The following is a 22,715-nucleotide window of genomic DNA, read 5'->3' on the forward strand; positions in this document are numbered from 1 at the left end:
GGCTCTTTGGAAGATAGAAATATATGGGTGCCTATAATGTGCTGAAGCATCCCAGATCAAAATGACTTCTGTCTTTGCACACCAAATAGAATCTGATTATCAAATATGAAATAGAGCCTTAAGAATCTAATTCCTTTTACAAAGGCATTATTGATGCTGTGAATTTCATGCAGCTTGGAAAAGGAAAATTGCTCAATTTATTTTCTGGTTATTCTAAACTAGTTCAATGCCAACATCTGATTTTTCATCTCCAAATGGAAAGAGACCATCACTGGTGCTGCCTTCTTGTTTTCCAGTTGAAAGCTATATATTTAGGAGTGAAGCTATATATTTAGAAGGAATGCAAGTTTGGGAGTCCTGATGGCTGCTGGTCCATCTCACAGGGAGCTGGAGCTGCAGCATGGTAGGACTTGCTGTCTTACCCTTAATCCTTCTCTCCGTCAGTGGCTTTGCAAAATTGGCTGAAGAGACCTTGATTAGGTGGCATGGCTTGAGCAAGGGTGGATGATTCAATATTTAGATACCATGTCTCTGTATCTCATTGCTTGGATTTTGGATGGTTGCTAACTGTAAAACAATCTTGCTGTCTTTGGCCTATGCTATTCTGTGCATGGCTTCTAGCAGTCAGGCTTAGGTGGGAAAGTGGATGAAGCAGTGTTTGGGATGCAGTAGAAGATCTTGCATCATGTTAGAAGTTAATTCCTGAAATGGAGATGCAGCGATTGCAGCTCCCTGTATCCTTCTTAGGCAGATGTGCAATGGCATTTATCATACAAAGGATAAAACATTCAGGCTACCTTTTCCCATGGTAGTACGGATAAAGTACAGAGAAATATCCTTGAAATGTTCTACAAATAGATTTGAAAGAGTGCTAAAGTCATTTAGCATTTTTGCAAGAGATGACTGCAGTTCTTCAATGGTTTTCACCAGAGATTTCGCAACCTCAGCCATTTTGCTGGAAGATGTTTCTATCCTACTACCTGAGCTCTCTTTATCCACTTGTGAGTTATCCCACAGTTTCGGAAACCTTTCTGCTCTGGACCCTCATACAGCAAAGCTGCTCACTGGGGACTCCAGGCAGCTTCATCCCAAGCTGATTGCAGCTTCAGAATGATCAGTGTACAGGCAATTGCTTGAAGGAGATTGAGAAGTTCTTTAGCATATGATAACTGGACTCTTTTAAGATTCATTGTCTATATAGACATGACAATACACGCTTTCCATCTTAATCCTGTGCTTTGGGAAATCTCTGCCTGAACTCTCGTGGACAGACTTTATCCATTTTGTCTTCAGTGTGCGGCAGAAGGATTATTACGACATGTGTGCCTGGTACTGCTGGCTCAGTTGATGCAGGAGGAGGTGTGTAGTATTGTGTGGGCAACTGTAATAAAATGTAAATATGGGAAAGTTACCTTAAATAACTTCAGTACTCCAAATAAGTGATTTTGCAGTGCACTTTCTGGGGAAAAAAATAAAAATTGATAGCATTTTGATATGTGCAACTTCAGTTTGCTGACAAATATTTTGAGATTTTGCTCTATGTACTGTGTTTACAGCAGTAGGTTCAGATTATGCATTGAGACCTGCTTTTGGGTGCAGAAAACTAATCAGGGAAATGCTTCATTGCCCAGAGGTCTGGATTTGCAGACTCCAGTTCAACAGCTGCATCTCTGTGTGCTGGCAGGAAGGAGCATCTGTCAGGGATGCAGTGTGGTCCTTATTAAATCATAATTTAGAGCTGTGTCTTAGAGAAACAGGTGCAATTAAATACTAAAAAAAAAAAAAGAAAATCCAATGGACTTTGTTATCAGAAGAAATGCCCCTTAGCTGAACAAAGAGTAAAAGATTTTCCACAATTTTTCAAGCTACAAAGAGCAAGGAAAATGAATGATTGAATTTGCCTCCACGCTTAATTGTTCCATGCTCTTCTGAAATAGTGTAGGTGTCTTTCCACCAAGAGAATAAAGCCCCCTTAGCCCTTTAGGCTTGTTTCCTATTTGCAAATGACCTTCAAGGCAGTCACGCCATGAATGTGGCTATGTTGGGAACAATGCTCTGAATCGCGTGACATCGTATTTATTCCTCTTCCCGCTCTTATCAATAGCCCAATATGCAAAAATGCCCTTTTGCATGAATTTCAAAAGTTTGTTGTTCCTATTCCAGGCTACCATGCTTTTCTAGTGTGTGTCTTCCTCCAGCTATTCAGAAATGTAGTTGTCTTATCTTCACGATGTTCTTCCTGAGTCACCTGCTGTAAATTAGCCAGCTTCAGTAAATGGTAACTGGGTCGTCTGAGACAGGAAAGGTCATGCGAGTCGGTCTGCAGCAGTATAAAATTGCTGAAGACTGAATCATTGGGAAGTTTTCTTCTGCCTAGCTTGCACACATTGATGTTAACACAATTTCCAAGCTAGGTGTGGTGAAGCTTCCTTGACTCCCTCTCATGAGAAATACTGGGGTGGCCTGCTTGACAAAATGACTTGAAGAGTGATAAGAAGATAACCATGAAAGTTTATGGGAGTTCTGTGAGGGCTTATAATGAAAGGACTTTGAGCTTCTAGTTTGAAGTGTATTTTTGCCTATGCAAATCAGAGAGGACTGGAGCTTTTCATGTGCTGTTACGGTGACAGGAGAGATGTGGAGTCACCTGCTGTCCTCTGGTGCAAGAAATCACACCGGCCATGGGTAACGAACAGCATATGTCCTGACAGATTCACTAAAATCAACTGGAATTCAGATAAAACCTACTACTACTTACAAATTAATCTTCCTCTTGCTCCCATTTATTTCCTGTTTCTTGTATACAGACTGTAAACAGTTTGGGGCAAGACCTGTCTCTTCTTTCTATCTTTGTGAGATTCAGTGTGAGGAAGTGGCTAGCAGGTAGGATCACTCTTAAAGAAATAAAACAACTCTACGTGTTCTTGTCCTCAGGCAATAAGGATTCAACACCCTTGGTCACTTACTGGCTGACCCGTTGCAGCAGATGCTAAGGAAAACAAGTTCCTGTGTAGACCACTCCAGCAGCTATTTATAGCAAAATGTTAAGTAATAACTTCATGGGTCTGGCATGGGAATTGCTAGGAAGGATGATGGAATAGTATTCATGCTTTTTCTTTGGAATAAGGGCCAGGGATGCTGTTTATCTTTGTTAAAATAAACGGTAACTTTATACCCTGACTGGCTGTTGAAGTTTCATGTTCTAATTCAATGGTCCAGGTTCAGATGCTGATCTGCAAAAGAAATGGTGTTAATTATTGGTAGAGGATGTTTAAACCGGTGCAAGTGATGTGCTGCAGAGCCAGGCAAGAGCGGGAAAGTCAGTAATTTAGATTCCACTTGTGACTGCGGTACAGAAAGTACAGATTAATGAAGGAATGCACGTGTAGATGGCCAAATTCTTGCATAGAGAGAGATATGTTGCCCTTTGAGATTTTGTCTCAGCAGCACTTAAATTTTTTTACTGGAAAAAAGTAATATTTTAATTGTGTAGCGGTTAACGCTTCTAGTGCTACTGAAAACCTCTCTGGCCTGGGCAGAAGTTCTAGGTTATAATTTCTATTTGAGCAGCAAGTACGCTGGGTTAGCAGCTTTACTCCTCTGCTCTTGTGTCAGCTCTGCCAGGTAGGCTGGAAGTTTAAGAGCTCGATGGTGGGAGTCAGGCATGGAGCTCCTGTGCTTTAATTCCAGCAATGTGCCTCAAAAAAAAAAAAAAAAAAAAAAAAGAAGCCATTTTGATGACAAACCATGTAACCTCATTTAGTACCCAGTGCAAGTTACTTTACAGGAATACATTACAGATTAACTAGTGGGTACTACCAAAATAAATCCAGCTGATTATAACTTTGTGAGATTGGGGAGCCTTGGTTAATCACTGGGACCTGCTATGTTCCAGGAGAGGGGTGGTGTGTTGTTTTTGGGTTCGGTTTTTTTTTATGAGAAGTTACAAAGCATGTCTGACTTGAGGAGAACAAACTAGGAGAGTGCAAGAGATATTAAAAAATAATTTTAAAAAAGGAGTAAATCTCGGTGAGAGAGAAATGTGCTGGATAAGGTGAGGCCAGTGAAGGAAGTGGAAGACTTGAAAGAGGGAAGTGGCTGGGAAACTTTAATACTTGTGACAAGGGAGGGGGACAAGGAAGATGTTTTGGAGAGGAAGGGATGGCAAAGCAAGCAGAGTGGGAAGGTGATGTGTTCTGTGAGTTTTCCTCAAGGAGAAATGGGCAGAGGGAGAGACGGGAGAGAGGAAAGGGGGATTTGAATAGAGAAATGGTGGAAGAGGAATTCAAGGAAGTATATAGCTCCTATAATACTGAAACATTTAAGAAGATGTTAAACACGGCTGAAAAATAAAGGCAATAGTAAATTTTCACCTGCCTGAGAAGTTGCTAGCTCTACTAATTCCATAGTTTAAGGATTTATTTGCTGCCAAACATAATTAGGAAAAAAGCCACTGGAATCATTATCTTTTGGGTCTAGTCAGTGTGTCACAAGACCAGAATTTCAGGTCCATTTTCCCTTTGTGAGAAAAGAAATTTCATATTACATTTCACAATGGCATAAACCCTGCAGCCAGGAGCCCCTCAGCTCCTGTTTAAAGGGCTTCCCTTTAAAATTGCTTTTGGATTTTATACTGAATGAAATTCTTTGCTATTTGGGTAACTAGTGTGGATGGAAATAGTTTGGAGACTGTACTGACTAACAGAGTGAGTAGTGCAATTTTCTTGTGCTGAAAAAGGGAATTTTCAATAAGTTAGAAAGAAATGAAAACAGACAAAGACAGAGAAGTTGTACTGGGTGACAGTGTATCTACAGCCACCAGTCTGCAGAGGACATCAACACCAGAAGGTTTTTGTAAAAGATTGAGAGGCCTGCTTACACAGCTAAGCATCGTTCTCCTTAGCGAGACGGGGCTCTGCCGGCTCCTGGGGTAATATGGGCTGACCCTCAGCCCTGGCTGATGAGAGCAATGTGGCCGCAGTGCGGGTGCCGCGGTGGTCTGGAAATTCTTGGTGTCTCTGTTGAGAAGTGGAAGATCTCTGTCATGGGGAAATCTCCTGTGGCTGGACATTGTCCCTCATCCGTGCTGTCACCTCGGGGTGTCCCCTTGCTGGTTTGTGGGAAGGAGAGCACTGGCTCTTGGGTTTGGGGCAAGCTGTTTCACGTATGCTTGCGGGCGGATGTCAGCGGAGGAGGTGTGCTTAAACCACTGAAAGGAGAGAATGGGAGTCTTTGGGCAAAGCACCACTTGAGTTCCAGAAGAATAATCACAGCACTTGAGAATTGTTCGTTGAGTTTTAAATATGGAGAGGGTAAGGCGCTGCTTCTGGCAGGCATACTTTCTAGAGACCCTGTAAAGAAAAACAGCAGGAGGGAAAAATGTGAAACAAATATGACTTAAGCACTGCATTTTTAAACACTATTACACAGAAAATAACCCAACTTTAGAGTACCTTGAAGTGACTATAAATGGATGGCTTATATTAGGAAAAAACCCACTCTCCAAGTGTAAATGTCATGTATGATAGAAGAAAAACTGCTTTCTGAGATTCTTTAGAAATGGCATTAGGACTTAAAACTTCATGGAATGTGGTACTGAATGATAAACATAATCTATGCTGTCCAGCTGGGTAAAAGGAGAAGTAGAACAGGCTCTAGGATATATATCCTGACTTATCCAGATGCTAAATTAAAGTCTTACACACGTGACATTTGCAATAAATTCAGGCCACAAAATGCAGAAGAAGCAATGCAGCCACTGGAGATTTCACAACTGCAGTCTGAAGTTGTCAACAATGTTTCTGAACTGTTCCTGCCTTGCTGACGTGCTCTGCTGTAAGGCAGGAGCACATCAGGGCTGTGCTGGGCATACTGGTGCTGTGCGCAGAGATGAGAAGGCACAGAGGATGTGTGGATGCTGAATCCCCAGTGTGGCTGAGCCCATGAGTTCTTGAGGAAGGAGCTCTTTGCTGTTCGCTGTGATCTAAGCTCACCTACCATGTTGGTCTCTAAACTTCGTGTGTCTTTGAGGAACTGATGGTATTTGACGGTTAAATCACTATAATCTCAGGGATATTTCAGTTAGTTGAACTCTAGAGTTTGCTGAGAGATAATGGTGCTGTCCCTGCCTTGGAGTGTTTTCGAGGCTTTTTCTAGAAGCATCCCTCCAGCAGTCTTTGTTCTCTGCCTGGGAGCTATGAATACGAGCCCAGCACTCATACCACCTTCTTGCAAATGCTGTCTTTGCAGAGATGTTCCTGCTTTCTATTCTATGCTGGGGAGCCTGCACTATTCCAGAGTCTTACTGTTCACTTGCCTTATTCCAGGGACACTTGGCAGAGCCAAAATTTGTGGAGAGAGTAAGGTAGGATGGTGTCTCTAGCCTGGGACTTTTGTCTTTTCCCATGAGAGGTGGTCTCTGATTAGGGAGCTGTGCTAACCAAGACACTTAAGATATGGGAGGTCAGAAATAACAGGAGATTTCTGGCCACTGTGTTCTGCTTCCATCATGTATAGTCTCGTGCACTGGGATGAATGGTAGAGCAGTGTGAAAGCATCCTCCGGTTGATCATCCAGACGAGAAGCATAATTCAGAGATGCTCTTCATTACCCTCTTAAGACCCTATCTCTTTCCACAGTATAAAGAACAGCATTCTAATTTAGCTCATTATATTGGAAATATGCAATGTGAGTAGCTTGCTATGGGCCCAGTTCGGCATCTTGAGTCTAGAGGCTCATCTTTGGTTTTACACAGGTATGATTCAAAGCTAATTCAAGGGCTTGAGTGCAGAACCACGGCTTCTCTAACTTGCATTTCCTTTGCATGGTTTTGTCAGTAGGTTACACCATTTTCTACCATCTCTTGGGTTTTGGTTCTACAGGTCCATTTGCTTGTCTCTACCACTCTTACATTTGCTTTTTTCCCCACTCTCCATTGCTCCTACCTTCCTTCTCATCCTGACAAATATCTGAAGTTTAACCTTGACAGGTTACTTCTGTTTCTGGTGAACTCTCGATATTCAGACTTCCAAGCTATTACACTGTACATGGAAAATGTGCCCGGGATAGACTTTCCACTAAACTGTATTTAAATTGGAAGAGAATGCTGGCACATCTACAAGTATTCCAGAATTAGATCCCAAAAATACTGAGGCTAGTTAATCTTTTGGAAGAACAAAAACTCTTACTGATTTATATTTAGCAGAGGGAATGCATTTTAAAAACACAGTCTATACGAGGCCCCTTGAAGAAAACATCTTTTACATTGATTTGTAGTGCATGGAAATACTACGTGGCCATAAAATATTTGCAGTTGGGCTCTGCTTTTATGTAGCTACTTTTTTTGCAGCATGAACTGTCATGAACCCTCTGAGAGTGGCCGCTCTGCGGGCTGTGGGCTGCGTAGTGAAACACGGCTGCCTGTGGGGCAGTGGTTTAGCCGTTCATCACAGCTGTGCCCGGTGTTGCAGGAGGGGAAGGGAAAAAGCAGTGTGAAGTTAGGACTACAGTGGAAACACTAGGCTTTGTGAGGATGAGGCTTTGGTTCAGAACCCATGCAAGGTTTGTCCTTGTGCCTTTGGACTGTCTAGCCCAGGCGCCTGCCTCAGGCAGGGGCGAGGGGATATGCTGTTTGGGGAGAGCAGGTGCAGAGCTGCCATTTGGCTTCCTGGCAGACCCGCAGCAGGACGTCGGTGAGAGCAGAAGCTGAACCTCTCTGTGTGTGCTTTTACGAGGTTATAGAGAGAGATGGAAGTGCTGTTGGCCCTAATCTCAGCAGCACTGCTCCTAGGTAAATATCTACAATATCTATTTAGGCTTATTTTACATGATTATAAATTAAGACAAATTCTGTAATGTTAATACAGGTGTAGATGTTCTGTGCATAGTTCAGATCTATACTAAGAAAATGATTAACTGGAATGATGGTAGATGGGAGAGTTCACTGGCTTGTCCCATGTGAACAGTTCTTAGAAAAGGAGCCAGAGCAGGTAACTGGTTCAGTAACGCAGTGGGTCAGAGAAGCAAAGATAACTTATTTTAGAAAGTATACATAATCTGATGGCTAACAGTGTACTTGCTTATCTTTGAGAAGATAAGGATTATCATGAGGAGGTAGCATGGAAAGTTTTTTTGTTTCTTTTTCCCTCTGTCTCACCATCTGCAGCATGGACAGATAAGCCATCACCCTGGGCAAGTTGTTCCTCCTCTTGAAGCATCAAATATTAGCAAAGGGCAAGATTCTCAAACTGTGCAAGAGAAGAATAAACAAAAAATTTAAAACATCCCTAAATCTTAAAGTGAACTGGACTTAATCTTGCTTTCTTTTGTTAGAAGACATAAATACATTTTTACATCTCTTGTTAGACTGCTGGCAGACCTGACCTGATCACAGCAGAACAAAAGCACTCTAGATCAAGAAAGTGATCTTGGATGATTCCAGAGCACCATTTTTTACTTTGATCTTCTCATTTCCTACTCACAACATCTAACTTATGATGCCTTAGTAATAATAATAAAGAATTACCAAGATGCAAATAGAATAAGGTCAGAAGTGCCTTGCTGCTCTCAAAGGTAAATATTTACATGGCCCATGCAAGTTGCTCCTGCTCTGGATCAGAGGAGCTGCTAGAAGATAGTGTGGGGAGAAGCAGCTACTGCTGATGGAGGGATCTCAGTCTCCTTTCCATGGACCTGGCTGGACCCTGGGGGATGCAGCTCCCAAGGCAATTCATCCTGCCACTGCCCAGCGTCTTTCCTGTGGGCTACTCTCGCCCTCTCTCCTTACACAGCAGACAGGAGCATATGGCTGCTTACTTATGCTCTTGCTGTCCTTATGTGCTTAGCGGACTTATGGGCCATGGGGGCTTGGGGGGATTTGCATGGGGAGAGGGTGGGGGGACCCTGCAAAGGGTGGGCTGCACCCACGAGAAGTAGGGCGGCGCCAGAGGTCTCGTGGCTGTCCTCCGTGGTGTGCCACCTCGGTAACTGAATTGCTGTGAATGACTGAGACGTGCTGAGCAAATAGTGCCTAATTAGGGTCCAGGGGATGGTTAATGATTAACATGGCATCATTACTGAAGATATCAAGTTAAAAATTAATTTACAAGCATAAGAGCTTTCTTCTAGATGTGCATATAGAAATACTTACATATTCATACACCTCTCTTCTGATATAATCTTTTCTTCACAAAAAAAAAAAAAGGGCATAATGAGCCACCTTTGTGGTGCTTGGTATGTTTAAGTGCTTGCAGTGCCATTAGCTTGATTGTTCCTCCTGGAGATGGTGTGCATGAGAGTTTGCCTCCCCACCTCAGTCCTGCCCTGCTGTCCTCTTCCTCCCTCTCCTGCATTTGGAGGTTCTTCCTCAACTCCTTCCCACCTCTGGCAGAGGGTCCTCTAGGCTCTGCCCAGGAGCGTCTTCTCATCTCTCTCGGGATTATTTCAGTCACAAACATTAGTTCAGCCATATCCTTTCTTTACCCACCTTTATAAAAATTGCCACCCTCCTGACTCTTACTAATACTCTTAGCCTCGGCATTGTCATCAAACAAGCCTTCATAAAGACTCACATCTGAGCTGTAACCAGGGACTTGCAAGTCAATGGACTCAGCTGATATTGCTAAGAAGCCCCACACCCAGGTAATTGCCTGGCGCTCCTGCAGAGGTTACTCTCTTGGCTTGAGGAGTGACTGTTGAACAGGATACACCTTGGCTCCTCGTTTATGGCACTGCACGTGATGCACATCCCAGCAGAGCAGAGAGGCAGAGGAAATGGTAATCTCTGTTTCAGCCCATCCTCATAAATATGCTCAAACACATCAGTGTCCTGGGTCTTGCAGATTCTGCCTGCACCTGTCTTGTCTTCTTTCCCTTTTCCTTTCCTTTTTGCAAGCATCAGTTTTATCTCTTCTGCCTTTGACAAAGTCTTGCCACACTTATGCCAAATTTCTCGTGTTGTACCTGTTTTCCTGCCCTTTGTCCTTACTGTCACTTTTTGCGGCTCTTTCACTAGTTTTAATTTCATAGAGAAAAATAAAAATCAGCTGCTTTGTTCTGAAGGCTCCTCACAAACTTACCATTCCCTGTCACCCATCAGTCAGGTTTGAAAGGTGGATCATCCTGCAATCAACTCTGGGTCCTATTGCCCACTTTTTATACTGGGGGGGCGGGGGGCTTCTCACAGATGTCTGTAAAACCATCCTTGTTGTCTTCCAGATATGTTACTTTAAATACAGCTTTGCTTTTTGGTCTTAAAAAAAAAAAAAAAGCACAACTCCAAGCTCCATCCTGGCTGGTATTATCTCTTTTCATGTGCATGTGATCTGTCTGCACCTGCCTCTTGTCTCATAGTGTAAGATTTTCCATTTAAATTGCAAACTATGTGTGAATCTACTCTCTTGATACATCTCATCACTGCTAAAATAGCACAGATGAAAATAAGTTACGTTTTGGCTTTGACTTGTTTTGGAGCCTTGGATGGAAGTGCTAGATCTGACCTGCTGGCTCAGATCCACCTTGTAGATATGTCCCTAATTCACTAAAGTTTAACCCAAGATGCTCCATAATTTCAGGTGTTCTGGACTTAATGCTCCAGAATTAACCTTTTGCATTTCTATCACTGAATGCCCCAACACTTGCAAAGCTACAATCTGTCTGTGGAAGAGAAAGCTTTGTTTCCTGGTCATCTTGTAATGCCAAGATGAGTAGTTCAACCATGGTGACAGCAATCTGATTGGGCTGTTGTCATTGTAACAGGCACAGGGAGAGTTGGATATGGACTGGAGATAAGTGATTACTTATTCCTTCAAGAACAGCAAATATCTTTTTAAATGCAGTGAAGAAACCCTTGCTTTTAATTTACATAAATTTATGGTTCCCTCTCTTCTGTGCACATGCCATGGGTCAGGCTGCATGTGAGAAAACAAGGTTTACAACTCCTTTTCAGTTTCCACTGGTGTTAAGCAAATGTGAAGAATCAGTGTAACTAGTTATACTGTATTTCACTGTCATAATTCCCCAAAGTATGGGAACACCTCAAAAAGCAGTAATGCTTATGAGCGTACACCTCATAGTTGTTGTTTTCTCCCTGTGCTGCCAGTAACCATCCAGCTTTGGAAGAGCTGTGCAGGTACTTTTCCAGGGCTAGGTCTTCCACTCTTTTCACTGTCACTAACCTGCAGGACAAGTACCTCTGTCACCAACCCTACACCTCTCCTTTCCTCCTTTCTAGGTGCACAGGGATTTGTCTTTCCCACTTGCTACTGTGTGCTAGTCCCTGGGCTCTGTTTTCTGTGTGCTGGTCCCTGGGCTCTGTTTTGAAGTCGTCTTTTCTCTATCTTTCAGTTCTGAATACCACTTATTTCATATGCTCTAAGAAGTTTCTCTTAAATACCTTTCAGTTCCTTTTCTGTCTGAAGTGAGTTTTGACAGTATTCTGGTAGGTGCCTATCGAATTTTTTTCAACTGGAAAAAATGTATTTTGAAATAATTAAATCCAGTCATTTCTTGCAGCATTTAAGAAATCCCAAGCCTTTTAAGATTATGCCTAATGTTTGCAGAACATGAGCGCTTCTGGTGAAAACCTCTAACAGGCTTTGGGATGCATTTTGCTAAGCTGAGAACATCCAGTACTGCCTTTTATATAGAGTGTGGATGCTACTCAGGCCTTGATATCCAGCATACCAGGGACATCTAATGCACGTGGAGGGAGAAGTGTGCCAGCTTTGGGGCAATATTCTGCTTTATCAAGCAGAACTCCAAAAAGGATGCCTTTAGGAGTGAGACACTTGAAGCACAGTTCAGGGTGCTTCACATTGTGGTTCACGTAACATCTCCTTCACCTTGTCTTACTAAAGGTTTCAGAAGATCCATCCCACGTGCTTGTGGCTCAAGGGAGCAAACGTTACTTACTGCTTTTTCTGCTCTTTTGACAGGGCTCCTGGTATTAGGGAGGCATGTTCAGGGTCCAAGCCCAGTACTGAATGAAATGGTTCAAACAGCATCTATTATTGGGCATTCATTAAAAACTGAAGTCTAGCCAATCTTTAAAACCATAAGAGTGAGAAGATGCTCTTTGACCTGCAACATGAAACTTGGAAAGCTGGGGGGGGGGGGGGGGGTGTCCATGGTGCTTCTCTAGATTCGCAGCCCTTTGACACAGAGGCTGTTTTCAGACAGACATGACTGCTCTTGTGACTTCTGTCACAAGATACCAGTTTGTGTAGTCCTGGCATTTTGGTAAAACTCCTGCTTGTCAGGGGGAAGTTGTGTTCTGTTGTGGAGTGGGAAACCTGCAGTGCCCTTTAACATGCTCTCTGATTTCAGCCTTCTTTCAAATATTTATTATTTTCAATTTTTATTTCAAGCAATTACTTCACTCTGCCTTTGTAGGTGACCGATAAGTCAGGTTGTGGGAGAGCAGCAGTCTGGCACAGACTTAGTGAAGTCTTGCATGGTTGCTGGGAAATCAGGAGGACTTTTGTTTATTTTGCCAACTGAAACTCTGAGTTTGTGAGTTTCACTCAATTCTTTTACATAAAGAAAAAACATTTGAAACCTACAGCAAGGGCCCCAGCTGTATTGTACCAGTATTGCTGGTAGCAAAGGCTGGCAATGTCAAAACGTGTATTAATTTAAACAAGGAAATGGGAGAAGGCTGGAGTCCAGGTCAAGCTCAGTGTGAACAAAAACTTTAAGCAAATAATTTATTTTATTTTTAGCTGGCCAAGTAAGGACAGTGATGTATCTCACCAGCTTGTGTTTCTAAAGTGTCCCTTTCCTTGTCTAAGTCCAGTCTTAGGTGCTTGTGTTGCCGTCTGAAGTTGCCTGGTGTCTCCTCCTTTTGGAGTAGGCATGCTGTCCTGAAGAAGTGAGCACAGGCCTTTGTATTTGGTTTATTGCTTTGTAACTTCTCCAAGCCTTCGTAAGGTGCAAAACCTCATTATATAAAATAGTTTCATTTTTAAAAAGTTAAGACCTTTTCTAGTCCTTACCCAAGCGTGTTGATCATGCAGGAGCCATGGCTGTGTAAGAGCATTTGGGAGCAACAAGGAGGTTTCCTCCCCTTTTGCATTCTCCACCTGTGGAAGCTGATCCTTAGATGGTTTCTTCTGTTCCCACCGGTCGTGGTTGCCCTGAGTTTCCATGGGGGGCACTTGTTCTGCAGGCATTGGTCTGTGGGATATGTTTGACCCATTCTCACATAGCGGTGCCAAACTGTCAATGGCAAATAAGCATTTCTCTAACATCCTTCCAGTTGGGTCAGGCAGGACCACACGGCTCCGTAACACTGCTCCGGCAGATGCTCTGGACATATGCAGTGTTGTTATCAGAGCCTCTTTTGAAAGCTGTGAGCAGTTTTGGTGACTTCATTACTGCACTTTAAAAGGGCGCAATGTCCTACGGAGAGGTGCGGCGGTTGTTATAATCACAGCCAAGTTATCCAGTAAAATTAGAGCATGGAGATATTATATCAAACTAATTAAAATGCGTATGCCTTTGTGCTGCACAAGTTTGTTTTGGAGAGTGACTATTTGAGCTACAAAATCGAGATCTGAATGCAAGGATGGCATGAATTGAATGTATATTTGCTGGTAGCAGCTTCTCTTTCACATATGCACCCCTAGAAACTATCAAAGAGGTGTTGAAAAAACGAAGACTGGAACTGACCAGAAGTGTTTTTTACATTTTTCTATCCATCCTTTGACTTTATATTATCTCTAATGATTTATTATATCCCTCATTATGTGTCTTGTTTTGGAAATGACTGTGACTTCATATGTGTTTTAGAGAAGCTGGAAAAGTTAGGAATGGAAGCTTTTACGCTAGATGCTTACTTTTAGATGCTTACCTGTAAAAAAGGGATATAGCAGAAGACCTAAGAGATGAGCAATGGGGAGATGCAGTGGCCTGAAAAGTTTCTGCCAAAAGAGAGGCTGGGATGGTTTACTTTGATGATCAGGGGATCTTGTCCCCACAGCCTGGCATGACCCACCTGGGGAGGTAAAGTCAGCCACTTTTGCTGGCTCTGGATCATAACCATTTGTGATGATGAACAGCATTATGTCTGCAGTGATAAAGGAAATACTTCTTTGCAAAACACCATTAATCCTGAGAAACTCATCAGCAAGATATCGCTAAAGCCAAGGGCTTAACAGGAGTCCAGAGGGGTTGTAATAGAGAATGTGTCTGGTTTGGAAAAAAGCTAGTGGTATTGGAAGGGATGCAACCTCCTGTTCTTTGGGGCATGGCAGCCTCTAATTAGACAGGTTTTAGGAGGTAACTTCAGAAGGTTCTCTCTACAGGGCTATTGCCGCTTGTGTTGTCTTCTGACCAGTCTGGGCCGTGGGGAGTGGCAGGGTGCACTTCCCAGGTCAGTAGCATGCCCAAAGGGAAAAGATCAGGCTCATGTGAGCTGCTGCATCCTGACCTTCCCCATGCCAAACTGCCCCTTCCATGCAATCTGTTCCTTTTGAAGGTTTCCCCTCTCCAACCTGCCTGCTCAGGTCAACCTCTACTTTTTCTTGGTACTATGCACCTTATTTCTGCTCTTCCATACGTGGGGAACAGGAGAAGGAAGATGACTTAAATTCCACATAATTTTTTATCACCAAATAACTCTCAGTTGGTTCATCTCCCCCTTAAAGCATTAATGAAAGTTTTCAAAGTCCTGTTTGTCTGGCCTCCCTGCTCTATTCTGAAGGAAGAACACGGTTGCTGAAAATGCGAGAAAAAAAGCAGCAAGGAGATGAGATGAGAAGGCCAGAGTGACTGACGAATTAAAATAAATTAAAGCTGAATTAAAATGTTCTCATCAGAAACCAAGATTCTGAGTTCTGTTGGTAGTTATTTAAGCTTGCCCTGATGATGTGCCATTACAACTTCATGTAGCTACAAGTAAAACCACCCCAAAGGCTGGGAGGAATAGGGTCCAGGCTTTTTATTATAAAGCCAAGAATTACATTGGAGGGTGTAAGCATTATTTTGTAGTAGCTATATAAAGGCATAACTGTCAGCAATTAATTTGCATGAAGAATGTATGTAATTAGTTTCTATGGTTTGTGTGTTTGAGGAATAGAGTTTTTAAGCATACTGTTCAGTCATGCAACTTTACAGCGCAAACTGGCACATTGTTAAGGTCATATTTACTTTTGTTGCATCCCCGAGTCTATCGGGGAATAATCCTTTGTTCTGTTGATACTCTGTTTCCAAATCTGCGAGTATCTCCTCCCAAACATATGTGCGTAATGTGGTGTGTATGGGCACACAAGGAAGAGGAAGCAGATGACTTGTGTTCAATATAATGATTGTTTTGTGCTTGAACTGCTGCAGGCTCCCTGTTGAAAAGAAACTCACGCATCCATTCATTCATGAACAAAGCTGCTGTCATGAGCGTGTTGATCACGCATTGATTCTTTGTGTAGGGCCTCGGTTAGAGAAAGACATAATCTCCTCCCTGCTTCATAGCCTTTCTCCCTCTTTGCTTCTCTCACCATAATCATACCATGCTGATCAATGCCTTCATGACAAGTGGGATCTCAACTGAGTTCCAGTCAGTGGAGGAGAGGAGAATGGATGGTGGAGGAATCAAAGTGGGTTATTGCTGAGTGGGGCTTGAGTATAAATTAGCAATGCATGTGTCTACTTAAGGAGGCTGGATAGGACACATGGAGGCAAGGATTGATGGAGCTGCTGTTGCAGAGGAGGAGTGAGAGAAATGGTCAAGTTGTGTGGAAGTCCTCTGGAAGTAGAAGATTTTCCTTATATGTGACATTTCGATACAGCAACTTTACACAATCTTTGCTGCAGTTTTGGAACCAATTTTTGCCTTCTCTTCTGATATGTGCCCTCAAAATGGCCTGTGATTTCAGTGCTGAGCTGTGTTCTCCATGTTGTGCTTTGTACTATCAGACTGTCCAGGCAGGATCCTTCTGAATCCTTGTGGCCTTTTATTGTTAAAGAATGCTCTAGAAACTCTTAGTGATTTACAGAGTGGAGATTTGACTAACTTTTGGTGGTAGGTTTTTGGTTTTTTTTTTTAATTGATATTTTTTTATTTATTACTTGCAGCTGATTTGAAACCCTTTTTTTTTTTTTTTTTTTTTTTTTTTCCTCTCCTCATTCTGCTTTCAGATTCCATAGGTGGGTCATTTTCGGCTTCCTCCCACCGATGCCACCACAAGCAGAAGCACTGTATCCCCATCCCACAGTGTGGAGCTCTGTCCATCAGCCCTCTGCTTTTTCATCCCCACACAAAGGGATCCCAGATCATCATGGACACAACACAGAAGGCAGTGAAGCGCCAGGCTAGCTTCTGCAATGCCATTACCTTCAGCAACAGGCCCATCGTTATTTATGAACAAGTCAGGCTTAAGGTGAGTAAATGATACTTTCACTTATTGTTAAGTGAGCTGCCGTGACATGAATGAATGCTGAGGTGTACCAGGCCTTGGTGCTTGCACCAGATCTTTAGCCCTTCCTTGAAAAGTACAGTAGTCAGATCTTGCCCTTAAAGGTCTGTGATCTTTGGTCCTTCTGCTTTTGTCATCATAGTTCCTAGAGCCAGCACTACAGACTGCTGTAGAAACTGAGAAGAAAAGGAAAATCCATGCTCAAAAGAATTTATCTGGATGTTAGACAAGGAACAACAGATTAAATTGAGACTGCTTGGAAAACAGCAACAAAAAAGGGCTGTATTAGTCAGTCTGAAAGGCAGCAGTCTCAGTATGTCTCTAGCCAACATGTCCTCTAGGCTTTGCATGCATCCTGCAACGGAGTTTTACTGGGCGGGCTGAGGGACGGTGAGGAGTTACTTGGCATGTGCCTTTCCAACATGAGCCCCTTTCTTTCTGTAAACAAGGCAGCAATGAGGGCTGGTCTCATGGAGGTGGGAGTCAGCCTTTCAACAGCCAACAGATAAGAGATGAAAAGGGCCTGGAAGTGAAGGATGTTTCTGGCGGTCTGCTGACTGCTTTGTTGAATTGGTTGCCTGATAGCATTAAGGTCAGAGGAGAGAACATTGCAAGCATCACATTTTTCATGCTGGCAAAGGCCAATTTCACTTCCTTTGTGCCCATGGTAGCCCAGAGGATGGAGGAGTTGGTATCCATTGTGCTGCAGCTGGCCTGGGAAGTTCAGCTCCTTTAAGACAGCATGCCTCCACGTGCACCTGGCTCTGCTTCCTGATGAAGAAATCCATCAGTCTCCTTAGGTACTGAAGCACTTTTTAGGCTCTCTGCACCTTGAAGGAGCTTGGGTCCCTTTGCACTTCATCCACAGATATTTTCCAATAATTATGCCGTCTGGTTTGTGGGACTGCATCTTCCATTCTTAGCCGATTCTGTGCATTTCATTGGCACAAAGTAGGTCATCTTGGGCAGGCTTTAGTTTGTGGCACGCATGAAAGATCCGCCTGCAAATCCTTCATTTACGCACAAGGACTTTTCCAGGAAGTTTATCTGCATTTAGCTACTGAGTCGGAATGATCCTGCTGTTGCCCATAGCTAGAGGTCCCTGGGACCTACAGCAGTGTATCAGCCTTCCCTGCCTCTTCCCTCACAGCCTCCTCTTCCCTGCCTCCTTTTGAAAATACAGAGAAATTTCAGTGATTTCAGGCTCAGGCCCATAGGTAGAAAATCCCTCCTATGGGTTTGTTATGTTTCCTGTGTAGCTCTTATTACTTCCATTCAGGCTAGGAACCCAGCAGGACTCCCTCATGCTGCCTAATGGGATTTTTTCCATGTTGGCCAGCAGTTTGGACAAACAACTGCAAAAAATTAATTGGGAGGAGATCATAGAATCATAGAATCATAGAATGGTTAGGGTTGGAAGGGACCTTCAAAGGTCATCTAGTCCAACCCCCCTGCAAGGAGCAGGGACATCCCTGACTAGGTCAGGTTGCTCAGAGCCTCATCCAGCCTGGCCTTAAACGTTTCCAGAGATGGGGCCTCCACCACCTTTCTGGGCAACCTGTTCCAGTGTTCTGTAACCCGCATCGTAAAAAATTTTTTCCTAATTTCTAATCTAAATCTACCCCCCTCTATTTTAAAACCATTACCTCTCGTCCTATTGCAACAGGCCCTACTAAACAGCCTCTCCCCATCTTTCTTGTAGGCCCCCTTGAGGTACTGGAAGACCGCTATCAGGTCTCCCCGGAGCCTCCTCTTCTCCAGGCTGAACAGCCCCAACTCTCTCAGCCTGTCCTCATAAGAGAGGTGCTCCAGCCCTTTTATCATCTTCGTGGCCCTCCTCTGGACCTTCTCCAATTGGTCCATGTCCTTCTTGTGCTGGGGGCTCCAGAACTGGACACAGTACTCCAGGTGGGGTCTCACCAGGGCAGAGTAGAGGGGGAGAATCACCTCCCTCGACCTGCTGGCCACGCAGATGAAAGCAGCATTTTGTTTTTGAAAACATTATCAAAGATTTGAATAGGTTTAGTGGTTTAGGCAAAAGTTCTGGGTTATTTCTTTCTCATTCTGAAACAATGTAGTTATCTCAGGAAATTCACACTTGTTTATCGCTGTATAGTTTAGAACTGTAGCTTGCATAATATATGTGAAGAATACGCATGCAAATCTTTCATCTCTGCACAAGGGATTTAGGAGCAGAGCTCCTGCTGAGTCTAATGGGAAGGTCTCATGGGGGTAATCAACAGGCTTCAGCACTCTAGGGATGAATGGAAATGTGAAAACATCTTTGCTTTTCTGATAAGTCCATTTTGCAATTGCATTATTATTGTGAGTGCCTGCAGAAAATGGTGCCTTAAATCTTCTTACTGGCTAAAGACAACCTTGAATCCAATCATTCAGGTCCTACAAAGTCTAAACTCCCTTTGAAATACTAGAAGAAAAAAGTTAGGAGATGCCATTCTGTTTCTTAGGCCATTCTGTTATCTTGGGTTTTATTCTGAGATTTCTTTGCAGCTTTGGGAATGCCATCAGGCAGCCAGAGCTGTGTGCGGTTTGGGAAAATTTCCTCTTTCTGTGCCTCCGAGATATGATATCTCAGTATGGTTTCTTCTGTGTAACTCCGGGCACTGCTAGAGAGTGGGGTGGGGTTGTCAAAGGTGGCACAAGGCACAAGAGCAGGAGCCTGAGTCTGTGGAAGCAGCCATGGCTTAGCAGTTTGGATGCAGATTGTGTCTTTTCTTCCCCTTCTGGTACCCGGTGGACCTCCCAAGCTTTTCTGCTAGCAGTGGCTGCTGCAGAGAGAATTTGGTCCATCATTAACCATTGCCTTTTTTAGCAAAACTGTGTAGCCTTTGTCCAGCTGTGTCTAATTCTTGGCAGGCTTTATACTAGATTTCAATTTGGATATTAGTTTGCCTGTGGTCACACTGTATTGAGGACTGTTTATAGGTGCTGATTAATACATGGAACATGTGCAGCCTTGATTACCATATGAATATTTACTTCACATGGCCTGTGATTGCTGTGAAGTATTGGCAAGAGACTGTGAAAGAGAAATTGTACAAATAACAATGAAGCCATATTTATGTCAGACCCAAAAGCTTTTAGGGCTTGCACTAAATTTGCTGCAATAAATAATCCAGGCTTCTCCTTGGAGTGTCATATATTCCCAATTTTTTCATATGCATGTCCCATCCACCCTCCTTCCACTGGGGTCATGCATGATCCCATCCCATCTTGACCAGGCATATAAAATAGCAAATCTGCTCCAGTTCTTTTTAGTGCCACACCAGTGTCCATCCTACAAGAGCTTCCCATCGTTCCTGGGACTCAAGTGTTTTGTGTAAACAGTTTAGGTGTTGGCTGGACTGTGTAGGGATAAAGAGCAGGACTGCCTTAATGGAGGAACTGTCTGTTGGTAACTTTTTTTTTCTGGGGCTCTGAGTTATTTTCTCTGATATTTTAATTATAAAGTAGAAATCTCTAGGTTTTGAACAATGTCACTGTTCTGAGATTGTTGTGCCCCCAAGGGCACACGTTCCAGATTTGTCTTGGAGAAGAACATGTGAAAGAAAAATGCAGTGTTTACAAATGTGATGAGAAGAGAGCTGAGGAATCCAAAGACAAGGTGTTGTAGAATCCCTTGGTGAAAATCCGGTGCTTCCAAGCTGGGACATGAGGGGCTGCTGCCAGGCTTTTGAGGACAAAATCCTGCAGTCCTGGACAGTTGAATCTCTGGCATTGCCATACATCTGAGCCATTAGCACTTTGGCAGAGCAAGAAATTACAGGAAGGTAGCAAGTTTTGTGTGAAATCTGGTAGGTGGTACCTGTCCATCTTTCTGCTGTTGTCCTGCAGCCAAGAGTGAAATTGCTTGAGGCTGCCAAGGCTTTGATGGAAGAGGGCTATCTCAAGTGCACTCCTGTTTGCTGCAGATCCAGTGCATGAACAGAAACACCAATTATGTGTCAACTGGCATGCAGGAACTGTCCTGGCCCCACATCAGGACTGTATCCAGCATCCTTGGGTCTTTCATTTCATAGACTGGATGCTGGCAGGCTAAATCCCTTTGAAAGGAACAATTCTCAGCAGGTTCATACTCAAAGAAACAAAATGAGAGAAAAAATTATCCAAGGGCATCATCTCTATCTGGGGATCATACTAGCCCTGGAAGACTCCTTGCTTCCGTGGAAAGAAGGAGACCTTGTAACTGGGTGGTGTTTTCGATGTGCTGCACGTGTTCAGGACTCGCTGCCTGCTCCCCTCAGATGCCCTTCAGTCTAGGGTTCAGTTTGTGTGAGAGGAAGCCAATGACTCTGGAAGCACCTGTGATCCTTGTCCTACTGTCTTTCCGGTGCAGAAGGGTAGGTATGACACATGCACCATCCCAAAAACTATAGCAGAAGTTCCTGACCCCAGACACGCTGAGTAACTGCATATTGACAGGTGGGAAGTAGATGTGCCCAACATATCTTGAAAAACACCACTCACCGTTTTCCTCAATCATAAGACAGCATCTATCATTGCCTCCTAATTATGTATTTAATATAGTTAAATACTTTAAATTGTACTTTCCCACACACAAGTTCTCTGCTGCGAGGCTGTGATTTCATCTAGTCTGACAAGCTAAACAGGAGTAAGTGTGTCTTTTACTTGGCTAGGAATCCCAGAAAACCCTATAGTGGTGACTGATTCTGGAGCCAGGGCTTTCCCCTCATGTCATGAGAGACCCCGTCATCTGAGCACCATGGGGGAAGAGCTCTGCTGCTGCAGGTGCTGAGATACAACTTCTTATGGCCATTTTTGGCACATTTTGTGAGAGGATGTTTCTTAGGCCAAAAGGAATTACCCCAGAAAAAGAAGTGAGTCATCATGCAGCTGTAATTACATTTCACCTCTCCGCACAGATTTAATTTGTGGTTTTTTTTTTTTTTTTAATATGTACATTGTATCCTAAGTGTGCAGCACTGCTGCTTGCAGCTGAAAAAGCTACAGCAGCATTTGATGGGTAATATGTTTCCTAAATCTAGTGGGCTTACCTGTGTGGTGGCCATTGGTGCTCTATGGTATACAGCCTCTGGTGTGTAAGTAGATGTTTAAGTGCCAAATGCTGTTATTGCTGCTGTTATCTTTGCAGATCACTAAAAAGCAGTGTTGCTGGAGTGGGGCTCTTCGACTCGGATTTACTTCCAAGGATCCATCAAGGATTAACCCTGAGACTCTACCGAAGTATGCGTGCCCTGACTTGGTTTCCCAAAGCGGTTTTTGGGCCAAGGCTCTACCAGAAGAGTTTGCAAATGAAGGAAACATCATAGCCTTCTGGGTGGACAAGAAGGGACGGGTTTTCTATCGGGTGAACGACTCTGCTGCGATGCTCTTCTTCAGTGGGGTGAGGACAGCAGAGCCCCTCTGGGCTTTGATCGACGTCTACGGACTCACCCGTGGAGTGCAGCTGTTAGGTGAGTACCTGGGTCCAAAGGCGCTGGGCTGATGCTGAGCTGTCCCTGGCGAAGGGCCAGCCTGACACTGCCTGACCCCTTTGCTGTGCAGGTGCAGGGAAACATCCGTTGTTCCTCCCTAGAGCATCTCACAACCTCAGCGTGGATCAGTGGGTGTTTCAAACTCAGCACGGAAATATAGTATGAGTGGGAGGTGGGAAACAACTGCTACAGCATAGCACTAGAAGGTATCTGTAAACAGGTGGATTTCTGCTCCGAGGTGTTGCTCTATCAGAGCATATTATGGATTGTGGCATACACCTTGTAAAACTTTTCTTTTTATCTCATCTGCTGCTTTCCACATGACAAAGTGGGGAAATGCATTTTATGTGTTATGGATAAATCCTTCCTGGATGGCACTGTTACGATTTTCTGGCTGGTTTAGTGGGCAGATTTGAAACATGGATATCTTCCTGGGAGAAGCTGTGGCTGGTTTTGCCAAGATATTGCTTTCACAGAGGAGTTTGATTCATCCTCTGGAGCCCAAAGGTTGGATATACAGTTGGAGCTGGAGAACAAGGAATGCTGAGTGTCTGTGTCTTCTGCCCTTCTCAGCTCTAATGGACATAGTTTGGCATTCATGAGGACTCAGTCTAGCCCCAAATGTCCAAATTGTCAAGGATTGGGTTATTTAAGTTTTTATACCTTGGAAAAACTGAAAAGAGTCTCTAAGGACCCAGCTTAAGGGGCAGCTAGAGGACCAGCTAGGGGGACCAGAGGTGTCAGCATGCAGCCTTGAGTTGGCTTTGCATTGTCACTGAGGGGCAAATCAGAGCACTTCTCCATGTAACAGGAGTTTCATGGGTCTTTT

The 22,715-nt window shown here is 43.6% G+C and overlaps 1 protein-coding gene across 1 annotated transcript in view; it reads left to right on the forward strand.

Annotated features, from left to right (window-relative positions):
- The window catches only part of NEURL1 (neuralized E3 ubiquitin protein ligase 1), a 159,935-nt gene that overhangs the window by 76,721 nt on the left and 60,499 nt on the right, over positions 1-22,715 (forward strand). Inside the window, exons 2-3 of the mRNA XM_086752605.1 lie at positions 16,132-16,373; positions 21,544-21,865. Of these exons, the coding sequence (XP_086608731.1) occupies positions 16,132-16,373; positions 21,544-21,865 (564 nt within the window). The remainder of the gene's footprint in view (positions 1-16,131; positions 16,374-21,543; positions 21,866-22,715) is intronic.

Source organism: Chlamydotis macqueenii, chromosome 7 (assembly GCF_036417535.1).
Source record: "Chlamydotis macqueenii isolate bChlMac1 chromosome 7, bChlMac1.mat, whole genome shotgun sequence".
Lineage (NCBI taxonomy): Eukaryota > Metazoa > Chordata > Aves > Otidiformes > Otididae > Chlamydotis > Chlamydotis macqueenii.